The sequence below is a fragment of the Gymnogyps californianus genome, chromosome 11 (assembly GCF_018139145.2).
Source record: "Gymnogyps californianus isolate 813 chromosome 11, ASM1813914v2, whole genome shotgun sequence".
Taxonomy (NCBI): domain Eukaryota; kingdom Metazoa; phylum Chordata; class Aves; order Accipitriformes; family Cathartidae; genus Gymnogyps; species Gymnogyps californianus.
The window spans coordinates 23,623,092-23,644,830 of record NC_059481.1 but is presented as its reverse complement, the minus strand read 5'-3'; the positions used below and the strand labels follow the sequence as shown (position 1 = coordinate 23,644,830).

The following is a 21,739-nucleotide window of genomic DNA, read 5'->3' as shown; positions in this document are numbered from 1 at the left end:
CGTCACTTTGATTTGTGCCAGGCAGGGTTAGGTTACCTGTGCCGTTGGTGACAGGATGGCAATACCAGGCTGAAGTGGTGGGAACCAGGGTTCAAAGGGGGCTTACAGGCCTTTGAGAGCCAGGGTGGTGCTGGCTGGCTGAATGATGGAGGTGTCGAGAGGTGTCGGCTTCTGCTCTGAGGAGAGGCTGGTCTTGGAGTTTCTGTTAGTGCCTTGAAAGCATGGAGGCATCCACGGGGGGAACGGAGGTGGCTCCTGAAAGGAGAGAGGTTGCCTGAAAGCGTGGCTTTTTAGGGAGGAGAACCCCGAAACCATTAAATGGCATTCAGAGCATGAACAAATCGTTTCTCCGAAGAGTTCAAATTGGACTTAATCCCTTTTAGATGAGGTTAGGCTGGGGGTTAGACTCCCCTGGCGCATGTTTGCATTTCGGAGCATGCTGGTACTTCCCAGCGACCCTGATGTGCACGCAATGACAGTACGTATTTAAAGACACCAGGTATCTTTCCCTCTAACCAGGCCACCTGTAGAGAAACCTAAGTGTTTGAATACATGGTTGGCCTGAATTGATTAAAAAGCAGTGACATTTACCTCGAGCTCTGCTTATATTAGAGAGATATATTGATTGGATAGCTCCAATCCAGCTGTAATAAGCAAGGTTTTAGAGTTTAAACACAATCCATGGGTTGTAATTACATAGTCTCAAAACTGTGCATGACCTTAAACTTCCCAGTGCTGTGCCATTGTGTGTGACAGCGCTGTGAGTAATAGGATGAAAAGGAGATGTTAAATAGACTTCGGGCTGAACAAAGCTGCGACCAAAACAAGCAAACTGCCACCCTCAGACATTCCTTACGCAGAAGCAGGGAGTTAATTACATTGTTTTAAATGCTGCCTCTACTCAGCTTGTAAGATCTCTTGCGAATAAACGCTTCCTTTATTAAGCGGGAAGATGTTTGCAAGGACAGCAATCGGTTTGCATTTTCCGCTCCTGGCAAGCGCACGCCAGGCTCCTACCCTCTCCCTCCCGCCACCAGGCCTGGGAGCTCCGTCCTCCCTCCCCAACCCGGCAGGCCCGGAGGGATGGAGGCGGTGTCTTCCCGGAGGACAGGCACAGACGGCGGGGCAGCCCTGCCCGGCTCCCGGGCCCCACAGCAGAGCAAGGCCCGGCCGCGCTCTCTGTGGTGCCCCTGAGGGACTGCCCTGGCGCCAGAGCGGCGCACCGCCTGCCTCTGCCCCGCCCGCGGCGCGCCCCCTGGCGGGCGGGCGGCTCCGCACGGGATAAGACTCCGCCCCCGCCACGCCGCTCCCACCCACAGCCGGCCCCCCCCCCCACCCCCCGGCTCCCTTTAAAACGAGGAAGTCCCTCCCCCTGTTCCGCCTGGTGATTGGCCGCGGCGCCCGCGCGGGCGGGCGGCGATTGGCTGTGACTCCCGGGTGGGCGGGGCGGTGGGCTAGGGGTACCGCGGCGGGCGGGGGCCAGCTCGTCCCGGCCGTGGCGGCGGCGGCGGGTGCGTGTCGCGGGGCCGGTACGGCTGCCGCGCCCGCCCGCCCGGGGCCGCGCCATGAAGAGCCTCAAGTCCCGCCTGAAGAAGCACGAAGCGATCATCGGGGGCAGCGCGGTGGGTGCTGGCAGGGCTGGGCCGGGGGCAAAGGGGAGGGAGAGGCTTCCCCCCCGCCCCCCAGGGGGTAGGGGGCCTGCGCTGGTGGGCTGAGGGCCTGAGGGCTCCTGTGAGGGCAGGTGGGGCTGGGGGCTGCTGGGCTCTGGTGCTTTGGGAGCTCAGCCCCCTGGGGTTACCTAGGGATGGAGCGGCGGGGCTGAGCTCTGCGGGCGGGCAGTGGGCATGCAGCTCTATGGGGAGGTAGGCTGGGGCAGGGAGCTCGGGGGTGGAGGGTGGGCTCTGCTGGGGGGTGCTTGGGGGGGTAAGGCTGGGGAGCTGAGAGGTGGGGTCTGGAGACTCCGGGGGGGTGGATGGGGCAGGAGGGCTGTGGATCTGTGGGGGGTGCCTGGGAGCTGGGGTCTGGGGTGAGAGGAGTAGAAGGGGCCGGGCAGCTGGGCATTGCGTGGGGGCTGAGCGCAGGGAGTCCCGGCTCCCTGGGGAGCTGAGGCTTTGCTGGGGGCAGAGAGCGTGGAAGAGCTGGGGTCACTTGGGGGGAAGAGAGTCTCTGGGATCTGTGGGGAGTGAGCTCTGTGGGGCAGACATGGAGCAGCAGCATCCTGGCGCTCCGGGGAGCTGGGCTTCAGGGAGTTGGGGATCTGCTGGAGGAGTGGAGGTCCCTTGAGTGCAAGGGCTGAAGGGGCAGGCAGCGAGCCCCCGGGGTGGTCTGTGCGTGGGGAGGAGGCATAGCAGAGAGAGGATCTCTGAGCGCTGGCGTGGGGAAAAGTGGAATGAACATATGCACTACACCTGGCACCCAGCCTCTTGTTCAGGCTGCCCTAGATGACCTGCAGCTCGGAAAACGAGCATGCAAGCACATGTTACCTCTGCCTTCAGTTTTGCTTTCTGGCCCCAGCAGGAATTAACACCTTTTTTCTTTCTTTTTTTTTTTTTTTTCCCTGTAAGAGCCTTGGGAGCCAGTGCTGAGCTCCGACTGGCAACCTGCCCTGGGGCTTGATGAGATATGTGTGCGTGGCATTGTCAGTAGCTTGTTCAACATTCGTAATTTCTGTGGCAAAATCGGAGCACTTATCTCAGTGCCCAGAAGGAGTATTTGCTTAGAAAGTGGACAGAAACCTTTCAAAGTGGCTAGTGACTTTACACAGTTGTGATTTCTGATCATCCAGTCTGGAAATACTGGGCCTGGGGGAGTTGTAACCTCTGGAAATGAGGTACCTTTATGATGGTGCAACTGTCTGTGTCTTGTTCTCTATGGCTTCCAAAATTTAGGCTAGTGTTAACTGGCTTTAAATGGCTTTTTTGGTTTTCGTTTTTACTTCATTTATCTCTGCAGATGACTTTTGATGAGAGAGGTCTTTGTAACTGAAGAAAGCTATATTCAGAAATTACTTTGTGTGGTAAATCATATTTAATTGTGACCATTCGGTAAATGCTTCCCTGGGAGTCTACTGTGGCAGCTGCGCTCCGAAGCTTATTGCTGTCTTCCTGCACTGATTTGCTAAACTTGCCGCTGGCTACATGGAATAGCGGAAAAGGGCAGGTTAATACGATACACTGACTTTTATCAGTCATCTTTTAAGATATTAGCTATCTTTAAAATACTCCTGCACATTTGTCTTGGATCTGAAGCTATTACTTGAAAATAATAGCTCATTTGAAAGATATGTTGATATTCAGGCTTGTAAACTGCTGACCGAACTCATCTGACAAAATGACAGCTCCGTGTGGAAGTGCATCACTGTGCTGAGCAGTGCGCTATGCAAAGGAGTGATTCAGAAGTCTGTTATGATAATTTGTAATGTGTAGGCTGGCACTGGTTTATGTTATTCATTAGTTGTCCTATACTTTAGAACTGTTTGTTATTTCAAAATAAGCCTACAATAATGAAATTTCAACAAACACTTACAGCATCCATATTTATTTTTGAATAGACACGGAGATTTTTCACTTCCATAGGTGAAGGCTCAGTAAGCCTTCCTTTCAAAGTAGATTTGAACAGTCTTAACACTGTCAAGAGCTGAAGTTATTCTAAAATATATGAAGGGAAATTACTTTCAGTGAGGTGCTTTGAAAACTGGTTTTTATACCCATGATGTACTTATTTCCCCTGTTTATTACCTATTTTGGTTACATGATCACTCCACCGGCTAATGAAATGCCAACTTATAACCTTCTATATGCGGAAAAAAAAATTCACCTGCATGGGTGGGTGTTAATAGTGAGGCCAAAGGGGGGGATGATTGGGTAAAGCCGGGTCTCTGTTTCTAACTGCTGGGGAAGGAGGGGAAGTGGGTGGGAATCCTACCAGCGTGAGCTTTATAGATCCTGCTTGAAACGAGTGTAAAAGAGTTGCCTGTTGGAGAAACTTCATCCCTCTCTCCTGTTCCCACCCCGTGCTATTTCCTGGGGGGTGGAGACAAACTTAATCCCTTCATCATGCTTCTGAAATTTTTCCTCCAGGTTAAAGTAATAGTTACATGCCCTCTGTCTTCTGACAGTGATCTTCTGGAAATGGCTTTATTACCCGTCTTTGTGATGGAGGGAAGCCAGGAAAAGCAGCAGAAAGTAAAAATGATAGTTGTTACCAGTTCCACAGTTATCCAGAATGTTTTGTCTGAAAATGGAATTATCTGGTTTTGCCAACTCCAGCTGGCTGATGGTGCTTGGAAAATAATCTGAGCAGCCTGTTCAGTAACTTCAGTGCTCTGAATAGTGAGACAAATGCTTGTCATTTGCAGCAGTGTAGGCTGGAAGCTTTAACACCAGATTCTGTGGAGCATGAAGCCTTGAGGGCATGGTCCTCGCTTTCAGTCAGAGATGATGCCTCCTTCACCAACATTTACAAGACAGATTTTGATTAATATAGTCAATCCTATTGGGGTGACCACAGCAGCATGCACTGCTGGTATTTCTGAGATTCCAAAATGCAGGCTGATATTATAAGTGTATGTTTGTGGTCTAGTTTGTGTTTAGGATATGTGTTCTTCCAGTAAAGTTAAAATTCTGTCTGTAGCTGTATGTACAGGAAGCAAATATGAAATGCTCACTGGTTGTTTTTTCTTGAGAAGATGGTTGGAGAAAGATTGGTTTATTGTTCTACAAAGTTATTTTTGTTTTATACCTTTGCTAATCGACTTTCACTGGTGAGATTCTAACTCTTGGCCTCTGGGGGTCGGGGAAAAGGTGGCCTACTTATTTCTTTAACACTTGGGAAATAGCTGTGGAGGTGTTCTGTTAAATTTGAGGTGCATTATCTTATTCATGTGGGGGTTTTAACCTTTCTGTCCTTTGTGATGAAGTCTGGAATTTAGGGAAGGGGGCTTCTGGACTGCTTGCCAGAGGATGGCTACTTACTGTGAAACATGGGATTCTTGGTAGTGCTTTGAGCACAGCTGAAGCTGTATCACTGAGCAGTGGCAGGTCTGCACCTCTGCGGAGCTGTTTGCATCCTAAGATAGGACATCAAACACAGAGCTGGTGTGAGCTACGCATGCACTTCAGAAAGCAGCAGCACTGCCTGGAGCACCTGCAAGTAATGAGAATGAGCAGGTGTAAAACCATGTGAAAGCTTCTATCAGTCCTTTCTCCTCTGGGAAAAGTGATGTTGGATTTTTTTTTTAATTAAGAGAAACTGAACATCATATATAATTAGCGGAAACCATTGTGCAAGAAACAAAGGTAGACATCTGAGCACTTGCCCTGGTATGATGATCTGTGATTATTAAATTAATATCTGAACAAGTTCTGTAGTTAGTGACAGCTGAACTTGTTTAAGGTTGTGTTAACACCTTTTTCCTGTGGAGACTGCCCAGTTCTGTTAAATGGATGACTTTTTCTCTAAGTAAGGAGTGGAACTTTGTGGGTTGACCCAATACACAATTAACTAGTGCGGTCCTGTCAGCAGCAGAGAGGGGAGGTACCACCTCTTGTTCTGATCTGACTGCTTTTATTAAGGGAATGGAAGAATACTGTTTGTCTGAATTTGCTAATTAATCAGCAACACTATAGCTTTGTATGTATGGCAGAATAACTTTGTTAAAAATTTTGTAGCACCAGTGTGCTGTAGAATGCACATTAAGAACTGAAGGAATGAAGTAAAAAATAGATGTTTGGTAACCTAATTTCAACTGAAGATTCAAGATCACTTCTGTGTTGAACTTCTTAAACAAAAGAAAAAACTTGTGCTGCTGGTGGTGCGTGTTGGTTTGTAAACAAACAAGACTTTCATGGCATTTTGTCATGACTCTGCTCTGTGCAAAGACAAAACAGTTTTTTTCAGCCACGCTGATTGCAGTGCTATGACCTGTCAGCAGAATTTTTCCAGCATTGCTGCTGTCAGCTGGAGCAAAGTTACTCTTCCCTCTCCCCTGCCTCCTTTGTGTCTGTTGTGGGCAACCTGAGGTGACTTTACAATGCCATCTTCAGGCAGCACTGCCGAGAATCAACAACGCTATAATATTCAAATGTCAAATCCTAGACTGACTGTGGTTATTCTTTAGAGTATGTTTCGGTTCCAGGAAGCTTTATTAAGGCTCATGGTAATGTGTGTGTTCCTTGGAAAAAAACCTTTGTGATTCATTTGCATTTAGTTAAATAGAATTAGGTGCTTGTTTGTGTGATGTGTGTGGTTGATGTTGAAGAAACATGAGGTTAGTCAAGACAGGCAATTTGTGGTTCAGCAAAAGCATTGTGGTGCAGCCTGTTTAGAGGTGCATTGTAATTTTCAGGCTCCTTAAAAAGGAGTATTTATCAATGCTTTATCATTTTGGAATGTAGCAATTAAGAATATTTTAAAAGTTGGAGGCACAGTGAGTGCCTGTGTGCAAGTTAAATATCCTTAGCTGATTTGCAGATGTAATTATGCAGATAAGGCTGTTTGGTTATCTGTTTTAAGTTCATCTGACCTCTTGCTCAGATACAACTTATGTAGTACTTTGTCACTATTTAAATATTAATATTTATTAGCAAGCAAATGCTTATAACATCTGAGAGACTGATATTGTCTCAATATTCTCATTACTTAATGGTGACCGAAGAAGATCGAGTCAGACTGTAACGTGGTATTCCCTTCTCCATGCATACATGCTTGAGGCTGCTTCCCTGCATGATGAATGTAATAGTCATGTCGTGTTTCGTCAGCCCCTAATATTTTCTGATGCTTCGTTATTAATAAATGGAAGTACACAAATCGATTGGTCCTTGCCTGAGAGCTTGTAATTTCAAACTAATGGTTTGCCTCGAGTCCCGAGGAAGGTGGTGTGATACGCAGCTTTTAATGGCAGACAAAGGCAGCTGGACTCTGACCTTGCTGCTGCTTTCTCCCCATTTAAAGGGGAAATACTTTCTCCTGGGCACACTGTAATTGCTGAGCACTTGCAGGGGCAAAGCTGGGCTGCAGCAGGACCTAGGCTTCCAGGGCTCCCCATTATTTTTGTGGTGAAAGCTGTGATGCTCTCATTGCTGAAAAAGGGTGTCATGTTCTTTGATGTGTGTAAGTCCGGCCCCAGTTACCACAAAAGGTACCTAACAGACTGTTTTAAAATGCAGCTGCAAAAACACTGGTTTGTTTTCAGAGTGCATAAGTAGTTCTGATCACTTTTATTAGTGTCCAAGTTGGTCTGTATCTCAGGGCTGAGAATGTGAGGATGTTTTATCAATACAGTGCACTTGAGTTGTATGTTGGCAATGAGATGTGAGGAAGTCGTGTTTAAAAACAAAATTGAAAATATTTTTAATTGTAGCAGACTTTGCATCCTTCAGGAGTTGTATGCAGAGTTCTTTGACACTTCCACTGTAGCTTGTGTGCTGTTGTAGTTGATGCTGGTGGTTTTTCCCCCTACCCCAGCCATGTGGGAAAGGGAAGCTGGCTATGCTGTTAAGTACATGTCACTCCTTGTAGATAGAAATGTACTATTTGACACAGATTTAGAGCCCTTATGGTGGTTTTCAGAGGACTATTTGACATGTCACATAGATAGCTAGAAGTAGATTTGAATACTTTCTTGATACTTAATAATTTGATCTTGATGGGATGTGCTAACTTGTAGTAGGAAGGAAAATGCCTTAAGAATAGGGTAAAATCAGAAATGTTTATGGTGAGGCTTTAGATGGTTAGTGTTTGTTTTGCTTTAACCTGTTTGTTAGGAGACTATTACCTATATTAATTACAGGATGCGGTTACATTGAAACAAGACATGCAACAGCACAACTGTTAATATGAATTCTTGACACGAGCATTTTGAGCAATGCAAAACTAGAGCAGTCCTAGGAAGGCTGTTATTTTTGATCACTGTTTAGACTAAGCCTTGCCCACTCTGTAGCATTCAGTAAGTCTCTGTAGATGGAGAAATTGCAGTAAATGAGGTGATAAGGTAACATGCTGGGTGAAACAAGAACCCTGTGTTGAAGCTGTGTCTGTTTTTTCCCTTATGTAGACTAAACAGTACATCTTACTCTGGCAGTTTTAAACTCAAAAACATTTGTGTGTGAATACAGACATATCCTGATAAGCAAGATATGCTTATAAAATATAAAATGCCATTCCCCCCCTCCATTTGAACTAACCCTTTCCCAAACCTGGTGTCTGCAGTATTTTTCTAGACAACTGCAGATAAGCCACAGTCTGCAAGATAGATGGGTATTGGCTGATGTGCATCTGTACTGTAGGGGGAAGCTACACCTGGTGAATATCTTTAAAAAATAATTTCAGTAGTCTAACTTATCCTTTCATTTTGTCAGTCTGTGCAGTTTTTAAATAAATCAAACTACTTCAAAAGCAATCGTCACTTTGTGCCATATAAAATCGCAGGGTGTGTCTCTTTAGACATTAGTTTTGATCACAAATGTACTCTGACCTCTGTAGAACGAGCAGGAAAATCAAATGCGCGGGCTGATAGATGTGCCGAGCCTGCCCTTCTCATCTGTGCTTGGCTTGTGTGACACACATATATCTTTCATGTAGCTCTCCTTTGTCAGTGAGTGCCTGTCTTTCTCTGCAGGAAAACTGCATGAGACCTAAACTGGAAAAACTAATATCTAGTGACAAAGATGGGCCTAAAATTAATAATTCTTGGTCTCTTCTTTGTCAAGAATTATTCTATCTAATGGCCTTTACAGAATTCAGAGACTGCAATTTTAGTAGTTTTATAACTGTTTCCATAAAAGTATAATGTTAGTGTTTTTGTCGCGATAATTTTTAGGACCATTCATATATTTGTGAGCACTTGCTGTAAGTGGTGATGGCAGTGTTTTACCAGAGCTCTTTGCTCTCAGTGTATTTTATGTGCTTATGTCACCCACTAATGGCATTAGAGGAGGATGTGTCCCGTTTGGTGTTTTTCTCGTTGATAGGATTATCTGCCTAGCCCAGCAGTGACAGGGAGCTGTGTTCAGTTTCATGTCAGCTTTCAGGCTGAAAGGTTTAAGAACTGCTTTGAATTACAACTCGTATTTCTGAAGTGAGTTAGATGACTGCTAAAGATTGTCCATGCTTTATTTAAATAAGCTGTTTATTTATGTAGTCGGTGTTCTGCAGCTATGTAAGCAGAATTGTTTAGAGACTCTGGATGAGCAATTCCCAGTTCAGGCAGAAGTTTCCTGAGCAATACTATTTCAACAAGTTAACTTGTCACAATTTTTTTCACTGCAATGTTAATACTGATATTTCTTGTGTCCCTGGCCCTGTATTGTCTTTAAAAAAAAAAAAAAATCAGTGCATTCTCAAATGGGGGTCGTACCTCATTGATTGTGCTCAGACTGGTGACCAGAAATCTCCTCTTGCTGGCCTGAAAAGTCTTGTGAGTTCCTTTCTGGCTGCTAGGATTTCACTCCGGAGAATATTTGGGTTGAGAAACATCTTGGCAGAAGAGCTGCTGGGATTAAAGGGTATTATGGATTGCTTTCCAAAGGCCTTCAGGGTTGGGGTCTTCATTTGTCTGTCCTGTTTGGGTCCCCATAACCGCAGTAGTATTCTCTCCTCTTGTGTCTTGGGGTCACTAGTAAAGCACTTTGCTCAGAGTTCCTCAGTGTGGACACTTGGGTGGCAGGGTGTGCAGTAATACTGTGCGTGGCTTCATGGACTCTACCTGCTTTTCTTTTTGTGGTTGGGAGGGAGAAGATGCCTGGTAGCTTCAAGCTCAGATTCCCTAAGTATGGTGCTATGTTTGTTTATTGAGAAATACATACCCTATAACAATAATAAACTTTAAACATTAACTTTGCTAATTGCTTCTCTGGTTGTCAGCAGTGTACAAATATATATATATATTTTTAGTGTATCAGAACTACCCTTGCTGATAGCAGCCCATGGCTTTCATTGCCAGCAACAGTGTGCCCTTTCCACTGCTCTTGGTAACACTAGAACATCCTGTCTTGCTTTGCTCAGAAAAGTGAGAGTAATTAGTCTGGGTACCAAATATGCCCTGAGTGTAAATACCTTTAGTGGCAGTCATTAATGCTCTTGCTGCTCTCACCTTTAAATACTTAATTCTAATGATGGATGAGCAACCCGTTTGTTTTCGAAGGTTGTGGTTTGAGAGTCTACTATAAACTTTGACTCTGAACTACGCTGTATACTCTTCTCACTAAGTAGGGGTGATATTCTTTATCTGCTGCCTGAATTGGTGCTGGCTGAGAGTATTGCAGCATACAGCATAGGAGGATGTAGTAATGTTATGTGATGGTCCAAAGATATCTACATGATGAGGACTGCAGATAGGTAAAGTAGCTCGACTTCTGATCTGCTAAATATCTGGTAAGATACGGGGTTTTGGGTTCAGAGAGAATACAAGTAGATAATTGGTCATCCAACATGTAGTTAAGTTGTACAGTCCCTTACCAAAGGGTGTTGAGGATGCTAAAAGCTTACCTGGACTTGAGGAAAAACGGGGTAAGTTAATAGAGCAATTCATTCAGAATTATTAAGCATGTAGGTAGAATCCCTCTAGCCCAAGAAGTTTAAGTCATTGAATGAAAGCTAGGAGAGCTTTTGGAAAAGTATTCTGTGCTTGTTCAGTTTATGTTCTTTTTCTGAGCACACTGGTGTGTACGTATATCTCTGCATCACTCCTGAAGGCATTACAGTACCAGATGGATGTACAGAGTGTGTGCAGACACCTAATGTATCTGCTCAATATAAAGCCCTTAAACTGAGAGCACACCAGATACAAGCTGATAGGAATAAGTACTGCATTTGATCCTAGCCAGATGGTGGAGATGGGATACTCCCTTATCTTTGGAGACCTGGAGTTGGGAAAAATTCCTGGCAGGCTGAGCTTAGGAAAAACAGGTGCCCTGTGTTAACAGAAAATGGGCAATACTGGCCTTGGCTAGGCATCTGTGGTGTGCTTGGCGATTTAGCACCTCCAGAGATCTGCACTGCTGGTGTATCTGATGATGGTCTTTGTTCTGAAAAACCAAATCTGAATTGGGTTCCAAACTTTGGTTACACTGAAAGAATGCAATACAAGCACACTTCATTAGTTTCCACCCTTAGAGCTGTCTGAGATTCATCTGCCTCAGAGAACAATTTAATCAGTGTGAGTTTGTAGCTGGCCTTTGTTTACTGAAGCTGCTCGGTGTTGGTGGAGCCATGAAAGCTGTGTTTCCTGAGAACTGCTGTCTGTGCTTAGTCTGAGCTGGGCAGGACTGGGGAATGTGGTTTAGCAATCTTAAATCTTGTGGTCAAGACTGTCCTGGGAAGATCTTCAGCATAAAGGGGCTGCAGGATGAGTGCAGCTCACGAGTCACAAGGAATGTCTGCAGGCAGATAAAAATGGAGACAAGTGAAACCTTTGGGATAAATAAATTGGAGAAGACTGTGGGGGTGTTTAGCTGTTGCTGTCACTTGTGAAGCATATTTACTTTTTTCCCCCCAAAATGCCATTTTTAGCTTGAGGAGACAGACTTGGTTCTGGTCAGAAGATAACTTGAGACGACAAGGTTATTGCAATTTTTTGGAGTGGCTTTGTCAGGGGACATTAATTGCAGAGAGGTCTTGGAAGGTTCTTCTGAGAAACGTGTTAGTGCTGTGAGGAAAAGGGCTGGTGCTCAGAGCAAGTGATGTGGAATAGTTTAGAAGTTGCTGGGAAGGGGTGAATTTATGCAGATATGAATGAGTGATTTTTAAAGTCTCTTTACTGAGAAGATCCATTTATTAGGTTATTTGCAACCTCTTGTGTGTGTCTTCCAGGGTGCGTGTGTATGTGGTTTTCTGGCTATGCACCATGTTTCTCTTCTGCAGACAAACAGCGCATTGCTTGTCATGTTGACCTAGCCATCCAAATATGGCACTCGGGAGATCTCCATTTAAATTTAAAACTTGTGAAAGGAGACTCTACATCTTCCCTACTGTTAATCATTATGCTGTCTGTTTAATGTTTTCACAGCCTCTGTGACTCCCCTCGTTTAACGTGTTGGGAGACAGACTGGCAGCAGCAGTAAGCTGAAACCAGGTTCTATTCAGAATGGGTTTCATCACTGTAAAAGGAGAATTTTTTTAAAGCAGAGGCATGTGTGTTTTCTAATTTAAAATCGGTTACATTTCTGTCAAAATAGGATCATGCATTCCATCTGCTCTGCAGTTGTAACTGTCTGAAGTCTGATCGTGAGTCTGGTTTCAGCTTTGTGGTGTGGTGGAATAGGAAAAAGTTACTCCTGCGAGTATTTCAGTCCTTCTGTATTATTAGTGGTGATAAGTATGACCTTCAGTGGACAGTTAATTTGACTAACGTGTTTGTTATTTTAAAGTGAGTGTTTGCATGTCTGCAGAACATAACAACACCATAGTAAAGTTTCATGCATGCTTGTCTCGTTAGTTAACATTAAATCTAAAATGCATTACTCAGGGCATGAGCATGCGGAGAATGTATTAATAGCTATTGCTTTCTATCGCTCAGCTATCAAGTACTGGATTATCAGAAAATAGATCTGGGCTGATGAGACTGTCTACGTATTGTTTACAAGATATTTCAGATCTGGGCAATATTTACTTGTGAGTCTGAGTCACTCTGGCAGTCTGTTGCAACACAGAAACAAAACCTCTGGGAGGGTTTTCTTCGGGATTGCTGGGGAGGGACAGGCTGAGCTGGCGGCCGGACCCGCAAAGGGCTTCACTGGCCGGGCAGCCTCTGGCCGGGGGTAGCCCATATTTTTTTAGGAGTTATGAAGTCTGAAGATGATCCTGAAGATGGGGAAAATATACTTGGGGATCCAAGCTAAGTGAAGGATGGAACACAATGAATTCAGGGCGGTGGAGAGAATACGTTTCTTGAAGCAGCCTGTTGGAACTCTGGCTTGGTGCTTTGTGAGCTGCAGTGGTTTGTAACTTGATGCGAGATAAACTGATTGCTTCTGGCAGCAAGACACTGCGAGTTCTATGATGACTTGTTGGTTTTCTTGTGCAGCTAAAGACACAGTAGGTATCTTAGATTTCATATCAGTGGCAGTAGTTTACAACTGCAAAAATGCAAAACCTTGAATTTTGTAACAGTTTCTTTTTAATTAATGTGTGTTATATCTGTCTTTGACAACTTTTCCTGTGAGGAATTTTCCTTAAATGTGAAAAGTTTGGGTGACAATATTTGATTTAGTACATCATAGGAAATGGATACAATTTACTGTGTTACAACCGAAGGGGAAAAAAAAATACTAAGATGATGGTATTTTAAAAAAAAAAAAAAGCTCTTGTTAATCAGAAGATTTATGAAGTAGGAACAAAGAATGGCTGGTGAAGGGTTTTCTATAGATTTGAGTGAGTTTGTGCTAGTAGGTATAAGCTGCAAGTATGAAACTCGGCAATCTAAACCGAGTGGCAAACATGCAAGATGTGACCGCTTTCCTCTAAGGATGTGAAATGTGTCATACGCAAAAGAGTTTAGAGGGAACAGAGCTAGATGCTATGTATGTACAGTTTCTAAGGTATTTAAAAATAAAACATAAAACTTGCATAATAAAGTAGCTTAGCAGAGGAAACTTTGCCAAGCTGCGGAGGAATACTGTCTTTCCCCCCGGCAATACATGCAGGTTTTGCTGCGAACAGTAATGTCACCAATGCAATGACTTCATTATGCCAACCAGGCTGGCTTGGCTTTTAAGCTAATGGATGTTTTAATTGATTGGCAAATTGGTACTGCACTTTAGCTGGGCAACACTAGTGGTTGTAATTTCATTAGTTGTCTTTTTTTATAACTTCATGTCACTTTTAGCAAGTATTGTACTGAATAAGCTATTGCTAAGACTTCATGATTACTGTAATCTTGTTTATCGTGAGAATGGGGAATAAAGATAATCATGATTACAACTCTGTTATATACATCATTCTACAGATGCAGGGTGGTGGCAGTGGGTTTTTAGTTTTGTTCTTTTTTATATCTCTTCTTTTACCTAGCGAACCCTGGCTCTGGTGCAAGGCGAGACCTGGCTTGCTGCAGCTCTAGGCTCTGACCACTTTGAAAACTGGCTAATTGGCATTGGCTCTCCCCATTGTGGATCTTCCAGACTTTGTTACATTAAATCATGAAAAATTTTGGTCTTTGCTAGTAAGACAGTCTTACGGAGAAGGTAGTTCTGTCTTGATAGCTTTTGGTTTTTATCTATTGTTGTTCTTGCTTTCACATGAAGACTGCTAAGACTTTTGCATAGTGGGTTTGGTGCTTTAAGGAGGCGGAGGAATGTATTGTGATGAACCCAACATGAAGGATACGGGATTGATAGGCTGCTTTCTCACTTAAAGAAACAAAAATGTTTTCAGCTACTCTTTGGCTGCTCTATTTTGGAAATTATTAGGTTTACCAGTTTTAATGTTCTTTATTCAGCGAGGCATGGAACTTCTGATCCACAGTGCTAAGTAACTTCATGCACCTACAGGCTGTGTATGTCTCTGTCATCAGGAAATTCTTTTGCTGTGTAGAGTTAGATTTGAATATAATACTCCTTTATAAGCTTTTTTCCTTCTGTTAAAAGCTTCTTGAATATCAAGTCATCAGTGTCCAGCTTGGCCATGAGGCTTCTGTCACAGAACAGAATTCCCTGAAAAGTGTAAAGCAATTCAGAAAGGATGGTTTGGCAACAAAGAGAACAAGCTCTGCATTTTGGGGTGGGATGCTTGGCCTGTGGCCTGAAATTCTAAATTTGAAGTAAACAAGGAAAAAGTGGGGGGTGACCAATGTCTGAGACTGAATACGTGGTGGTCTATTTATAACTGACTTTGTACTTTCTTTGTGCTCTACATTGCTTTGGTAGTTGCAGGCAATTTAAAGCTATAAACTTTGAATTTCTTTCTACAGCTCAATAGATGTTCATCTCTTGAATATCACACTTAGCTAAATTTTGACCCTTTGAAGAGTCAGGAAAAACTCTGTCCTGTTGCATATTTTTAGCACATCCATTTGATGTTAAAATCTGAAAACTGCTTGAGACCTAGTGGAGCTGGTTCAGATCTATTTTTAAGAGTGGCCAAATTCAGTGAGTTGAATTAGCAAGTATGTTTCTGTACTGATGTCATGTGTGTACCTGCGCTGACTCGCAGCATTTCAGCATTCGGTTTCGTGCTGTGCAGGATTGGGGTACGGTCCGATGTTGTATCAGATCCGCTGCCGTTCCCTGCTGTGTGCTAGTGCCTTTCCTTCCTTGTTACCTGGGTGCAGGCGGATCAGGTCAGCGAGCTGGTTCAACGGCAGTTCTCTCTGTGGATGTTTTCTTACGGATCAGCTTGTTGGGTGGCTGCAGGGTGAGCGTGCTCCCCTGGCCCACGAAGTGGAGGGAGAGTGGCTGGGGAGGGGACGGATGCTTTCCTTGGCAGCAGCCTGCGGTTACGTGGCGTGGGAAGCAGCGTCAAACTCTGCACCTCACGAGTGGATGAAAGAATGTTTTGAGGAAAAGCAACTTGTGTGAGGTGGTGAGGTGAAAATAGGGTCTCTGCTTTCTGCTTTTCTGATGTTCTTTCATCGATTTTAGTTATGCATTGGACGTGAAAAGCAGTGGAACTTTCAGTAAAGCTGGGAAGCTCAGCTGTTCCTGATAAATGTGAACTTGGTTTAGAGAGGGCTAAATTTAGTACATATTTCATGTGTTGCTGAATTCATGAAAACTGAAGTCTGCCATTGATTACATGCATTTCATAATTGTCCTGTTCAAATATCTCACAAAGCTCACCTGCTGAGTTCTCTGTGGTACCTTTGCTATATAAGGGTTGATAGAGGGGAAAATTGTAGCAGCTGTGTTTTATCTGCCTGCTTCCTTATGAAATCACTTTGTAATGAATACTGAAAAGCTTATACTGAAGATTACTTAGATTGGAAGTTGTTAGCAGTACTATTTTGGGCTCTGTTACTTGCAATTCGTCACTCACCTGTTTCTTTGTGTTACATCTTGTTTGTTAATTTGTAAATTTTGAGCCATGTGCAGATATTTAATATATAGAAATACTTGATTGTTTTAGACTTACAATTCACATGATTGACAATAAAGATGAACAAGAAACCCTCCAGTTTTCATATAGTTAATGGAGTTAATTCTCTTGCTGGTGTGAGAGAGCAGTTGATGCGCCTTTCCTATAGGGTGTGAGACTAAGAAGAGACAACTTTTCAAATATATAGTTGCTGCAGAGAAAAGGAGAGGGGGAGTTCTTAATGTGCATGGTGGAGAGATTAAAATATGATAACTAGGCATTAGGAAAAATGTTCTCTGATACGATTAATGAAGGACTGAACTGCAGGTCTCCTTGGACACTCTACCCCTTCCTTCAGTGGAGCTTTTGAGAGTTAGACGAGTACCAGGACAACAACACATAGCTATAGCTGGTCTTGTGTGGGGTTCCCTGTCTGCATGACTTCTGAAGTCCCTTCTAGACACACTGTAAAGTTTTTGAGATACTACAGGTTGCTCTTCTACAAAGTGTGTATGCGTACAAGTACGCATGCTAGCCCTTCCTTTGTTGTGTGAAGTCCTTGGTTTATCACAGCCCTATGTAGCAGTTTTTTCTTGTTTGTTAACCACTGTGGGGGGGGAGAAATATATTTTTGTGGTCAGGATGGAAGTATCCATGATGAGAGAAGAGAAAGTAAAGATGCAGTGAAAAAGATGGCTGTCGGGGCAGCCTCACAGGGCAGATAGAGGGGCTGGAAGGAGATGTCTAGAGACAACCTAATATGAGAAACTGTCTGAAAACTTTATTTGAGAATGAGGATAGGGAACTACGGTGTGTGGCTTTAGTTTTAGTCCTATTAGAACAAAGCAGAATGAGGAAAACCAAAGAGGTTTCATCCTAAAGGTCTCCTTTAAGACCAAAGTGACTTAACCAGACTGTCTCGGAGCACTGTACATTCAATGCTAACAGCCTGATTGAAATGCTACAGTGACGTTATACATAAATAATGCTAAACATCTTAACAGGTACAACTCTATTTGCAAACCAAAATATTTTTTTGTTGTATCCCCCCAATTGCATATGATTCAGCCTTTTATTGAAGTTCCTGTAGTAGATCAGTAGTGTACCATAAGCTCACTTGCTTTTCTAATTCTCTCTTACACAGCTGAACACAGACTGGAACAAATATGATGACAGGTTAATGAAAGCAGCTGAAAGGGGCGATGTGGAAAAGGTTTCGTCAATCCTTGCCAAAAAAGGAGTCAGTCCTACTAAACTGGATGTGGAAGGGAGATCTGCGTAAGTAACTTCCAGTACTCCAATAATGGTGTTGGGAAGCTACTGAAAGGTACTCGATTCCTAAATCTTGCTGCTGCTCTAAAAACTCTTTTTTTAATATATAAATCTATGTAATACATCTTGTTAGAGTCTAGCCTCATCTAAACTAGAATACCAGGTGGCTGGAATGTGAAATTCTCATGAACAATCTTCGCTTCAAAGTGAAGATCAGTATTTAAATACTTGCTCTTGCCAGATTTGAATATTAAAGAGAAATGGAAAGCATGTTGGTTTTTCACCTGGTTCACTGATACAAGATAAATAATGATTACTTCTCAAGAAAGTTATCTTGTTCCTTAAAGTAATATCTGCAAAACTCTTAACTGGATTTGGATGCTGTCCAAAGCTGGATTTGTACCGTATAATGCTTTCAGTATACAGCTGTTTGCTTTGACTTTCCAGGTTAGTATTACCATTTTTGTGTATAAAACAGTTGTGCTTAAGCAAGGTATTTGTTTTTAGGTTCCATGTGGTAGCATCAAAGGGAAACTTGGATTGCTTGAACACCATCCTTATTCATGGAGTTGATATCACAGCCACTGATGCTGCAGGTAGGCTTCCTCAAATGTCCAAGTGCAACTTGCAAAAGTTCTCAGCTTCGTTTTTATTTTGGAGTAGAATTAAGCTGAACTACAGGATAGATCTTCCTTCGTTCTGTAGTTTCCTGTAGTTGGCAAAAAAATTGATTATCTGTGTGACTTGTTGCTGAACTTTGAGGAAACTGGTCATGTCCTGTCATGCAAGTTCATGAATGCAGCAGAACTTAAGAACTCTGGTTTTGTGCTGCGATAACTGTATATATAGTCTGCTCCAGGCTCACTGGTGAGATCAGCATTTCTGGGTGAGAATAACAGTATAAGAACGGTTTTAAATGAATTTGTGTTCATTTAAATACTAAGTGTATTTCACTGAGACTTGTAAAGTACTGTACGCAATGAGGATTTGAACTAAATGATATGGTAGGTGTTCGTGCACCCATAGCGAGCCCTCAAAAATTCAGAGCATGTCTGTGCTACCTTCTTGATTTGCATGTGTCGTATCAGAGTTTGCGTGAAGGTCTTATGGAAGAGATAGTTAAAAACGGGTGCTAATTTTGCCTCAGATTGTTTACCTCATAATTTAACATGGTTAATGAATATTCTCTTGTTTTCAACTTCATTACAGAAATAACCTAGCTTCCTCCTTTCATATGACAGATTATTTTAAATGCTTATGTGGAGTCATTTGCAGTATTTTGAGATTAATTTCACTCATGAACTTGAATCCTTGGTTGCAGTTTCTCTAAAATAAGAAAAGATTGTGTAACAAATAGTTATAGCACTGACAGAATTGGGGGCGGGGGGGACATGGGGACGGGGACTGTTGTATCTAAAATGATGTGAATATTGATCTGAACTGTCTCTTGTCCTGAAATCAGTCTAGCAGTCTGACACATGTATCTTGATGTTTCATACATCTAGCACATGATGAGCAGTAATGAAGCATATAGAATTATGAAGGAGGAAGATGACAGTTTTTTCTTCAGATAAAATAAACTATGCTAATGCTTTAGTGAAGTACAAATTAACTTATGAATTAGTGTTATATGATTAGTAGTAGACTTTCTGAGAACCAACATAGGCGTGTTGAATTTGTGTGTGGTATTTCTAAATGCGTGTTCAAAATAGATCCTGAATTGCTGTTGATCTCTCTTTTTAGGTAGAAACGCACTGCACCTAGCTGCAAAATATGGACATGCTTTATGTTTGCAGAAGCTGTTGCAGGTACTGAAAAATATAACTTGTCTGTTACGGTTTTTATTTTTGAGAGGAAAAAAGGTGCTCTTAAATATACTGATTCAAAGTTGGGATATGCCACTCCTGTCTTTTTTTTTTTTACAATTACATTCTTTTTTTTAAAAATAAGACAGTCATGGGGAAAAGACCTTTTCATATTAAATAACAGGTTGTGGCTGAAAGAGTGCTAAAATAAAGAAAATAAACATTTTTTTTGTCTCTCCACATAGACAATCAAATCAAGTTGTAGTTTCTACCTCTTAAAATGGAGCTGAGTGTCTTTTAAAGACTAGTGCTCCTTTTCTGAATACATTTGCATTTAGGAACAGTAACACTGAAAGGCCTGCTCAAGAGTAGTGTTTTATTCAGAAGGTGGGCATTTATATCCATAATCTTTCATTAGTGAAACAATATTGGGGGTTGTCTTAGGTTTGTGTGATATTTATTTTTTTTCTTCATTTATTCCTGGTCAGTTTATGCTCATTTGAATTTTTTTAACTTTTAATGCGTTCTTTTCATCTTCTGTTTATTTGATGCATGTCTCCATGCAGATATAAATGGCACACTTTCTATGGAGTGCCAGAACTAGTAGTGATACTGGTAGTGAAGGAGTAATGACAAGTAGCAGAGAGTCTTAGCCGTAGTGAATGAACATTTGAAAGTGTTTGTGAAAAGTCTGTGATGAATTGTGCATTTTCTTCGCACGGTCTTAATTTACTTCTACAACTTTTGATCAATGTGTTTAGAGCACTGAAGTGCACGTATCCATAGCTCTTTCTCTCATGTATGTCACTATATTTGTAAAGTACACACATTTTTTTTTTCCTTAAATAGCCTTTTTATTGCTTTAATTCAAACCTCAAAACATCTTGTGTTTTGTGAGTGCAATCTGAATCCTAATTGATAACTGGGGTTACTTATTTTAACAGTACAATTGTCCAACAGAGAACGTGGATCTTCAAGGAAGAACTGCTCTTCATGATGCAGGTAAAAGGTTTTGCTGTTCTGGTAACTGTAGTATGAAACCTAGATTTAATTAATGGATTAATTTTCAGATGGGCCAAGTTCTTCTCTTTTAATTTTGGTGACTGTAGTAGGAGAAAATGTTTTTATGTTGTCATGACGTTTGTCCTCAGTAACAAACTTTGTTAACAGTCTTAGCAGAGGTTGTAGGTTTGGAATTGTCTTCTAATGCCCATGAATTGTATAGTAAAGTCTTAAGCAAGTATCACGAGCAGTGTTTTAGAGCAATGATGTTAGTAGGTTAAGATACCTTTACTCTGGATTGTCTGCATCCTCATTATGCTATGCAGTGTCTTGAACAGTAGTGTTTGATTTCTTTCATGTGCTTTTGAGATGGTTGTGTGAGAACTAAGTCATAGAGCCTTGTCATGCTTTAACTTAGTTGCATGAATTTTTGTGAAACAAATACACCCAAGGAGGTGTTTGGGGTTTCACGAAGGCTGTTTTCAGCAGTATAACTCGTTCTTTCTTTTTCTCTTGAAAGCTATGTCAGACTGTTCCTCTAGCATACAACTACTGTGTGATCATGGGGCCTCGGTGAATTCAAAAGATGGAGTAAGTTGCTGCTTATAGCATTCTTCTGCACAAACCCAGTGGAGTTCTTGTGCTTTCTCTGATTTCTCTCCCTTTCCTTATTTCTTTCCCTCTTCCTCTCTTCAGGACGGGAGGACACCACTAGTGCTGGCCACTCAGATGTGTCGTCCCACAGTTTGTCAGCTTCTGATAGACAGAGGAGCAGATGTTAATGCCAGGGACAAACAAAACAGGTAACGCATGCAGAGGGTTGTCAATGCCTGCGGACATTTAAAGGGTAGAAAGATGTCCCTTGGCTTTCAGGCTACAGAATAAATATGCTAAATTCAGTGGAAAAGAACCTGAGATTCAGTTCAGAAGCAGATGTGCCAATTTAATAACGCAGATAAGTGTGGCCTTTTTTTATTGCGTGTTCTTGCATCTAAAGTACACATAAGCTTGTTACTGCCAGCAGAGAAACTGCAGTTGGTTGTTTTAAGGGTCTGTCTGTCCAAAGCTGCACCTCACACCCTTTGGGATCAACATGCAAAGTGCGTCATGACAAAAGTGGTACTCTGTCAAGAAGTACTTGAGCCCCGTTGGAGCTCTGAAGGGACCTAAAGGCCTTGAAATGTTTGCTTCTGTATTGATGGCAGAGGGTCAGGGGAGGGGTTTTCTATTTGTAGCTGCTACTTCTGCCAGTTATTTCTTGGAGGATGACTGCCTGGTGGCCAGTGGACATGAGGCTGCTGTGGGACAAAGCATGGGTACTTGCATTGCATGTTCTGAAGCTGGCAAGTGTTTGGAAGGCATTCCGAGGGCTCCCAAGCACTTACCCCCCTGAACTTTGTCTAAACTTCTTGTCTTGAGTTTGTGTCTATTGAGATTTCAGCTTCCTCTCTATTTGAATAGGAGTCATATGAGTTTTCAAAACACTGGGTGGTGCTCTCAAAGGCAGTAGGTTTCTGCTGGGTTTCATGAAAATACTGCTATTATAGTGTTTTTGTTTGCTTTTTAACAAATATTTAAACACTGACTAAATGACTTTTTAAAGCTTAGTTTCCTCTCTTGATAGAGGAAAGATTCCTTGACTCAAGTTTCCATGA

General features: G+C 42.5%; 1 protein-coding gene across 1 annotated transcript in view; it reads left to right on the top strand.

Annotated features, from left to right (window-relative positions):
• Nucleotides 1–1,551: 1,551 nt before the first annotated feature.
• Nucleotides 1,552–21,739, top strand: part of UACA (uveal autoantigen with coiled-coil domains and ankyrin repeats) — a 34,207-nt gene continuing 14,019 nt past the window's right edge. The window contains exons 1-7 of the mRNA XM_050903143.1: nt 1,552–1,622; nt 17,150–17,283; nt 17,785–17,873; nt 19,021–19,085; nt 20,027–20,084; nt 20,605–20,675; nt 20,781–20,887. Of these exons, the coding sequence (XP_050759100.1) occupies nt 1,566–1,622; nt 17,150–17,283; nt 17,785–17,873; nt 19,021–19,085; nt 20,027–20,084; nt 20,605–20,675; nt 20,781–20,887 (581 nt within the window). The 5' untranslated portion in view covers nt 1,552–1,565. The remainder of the gene's footprint in view (nt 1,623–17,149; nt 17,284–17,784; nt 17,874–19,020; nt 19,086–20,026; nt 20,085–20,604; nt 20,676–20,780; nt 20,888–21,739) is intronic.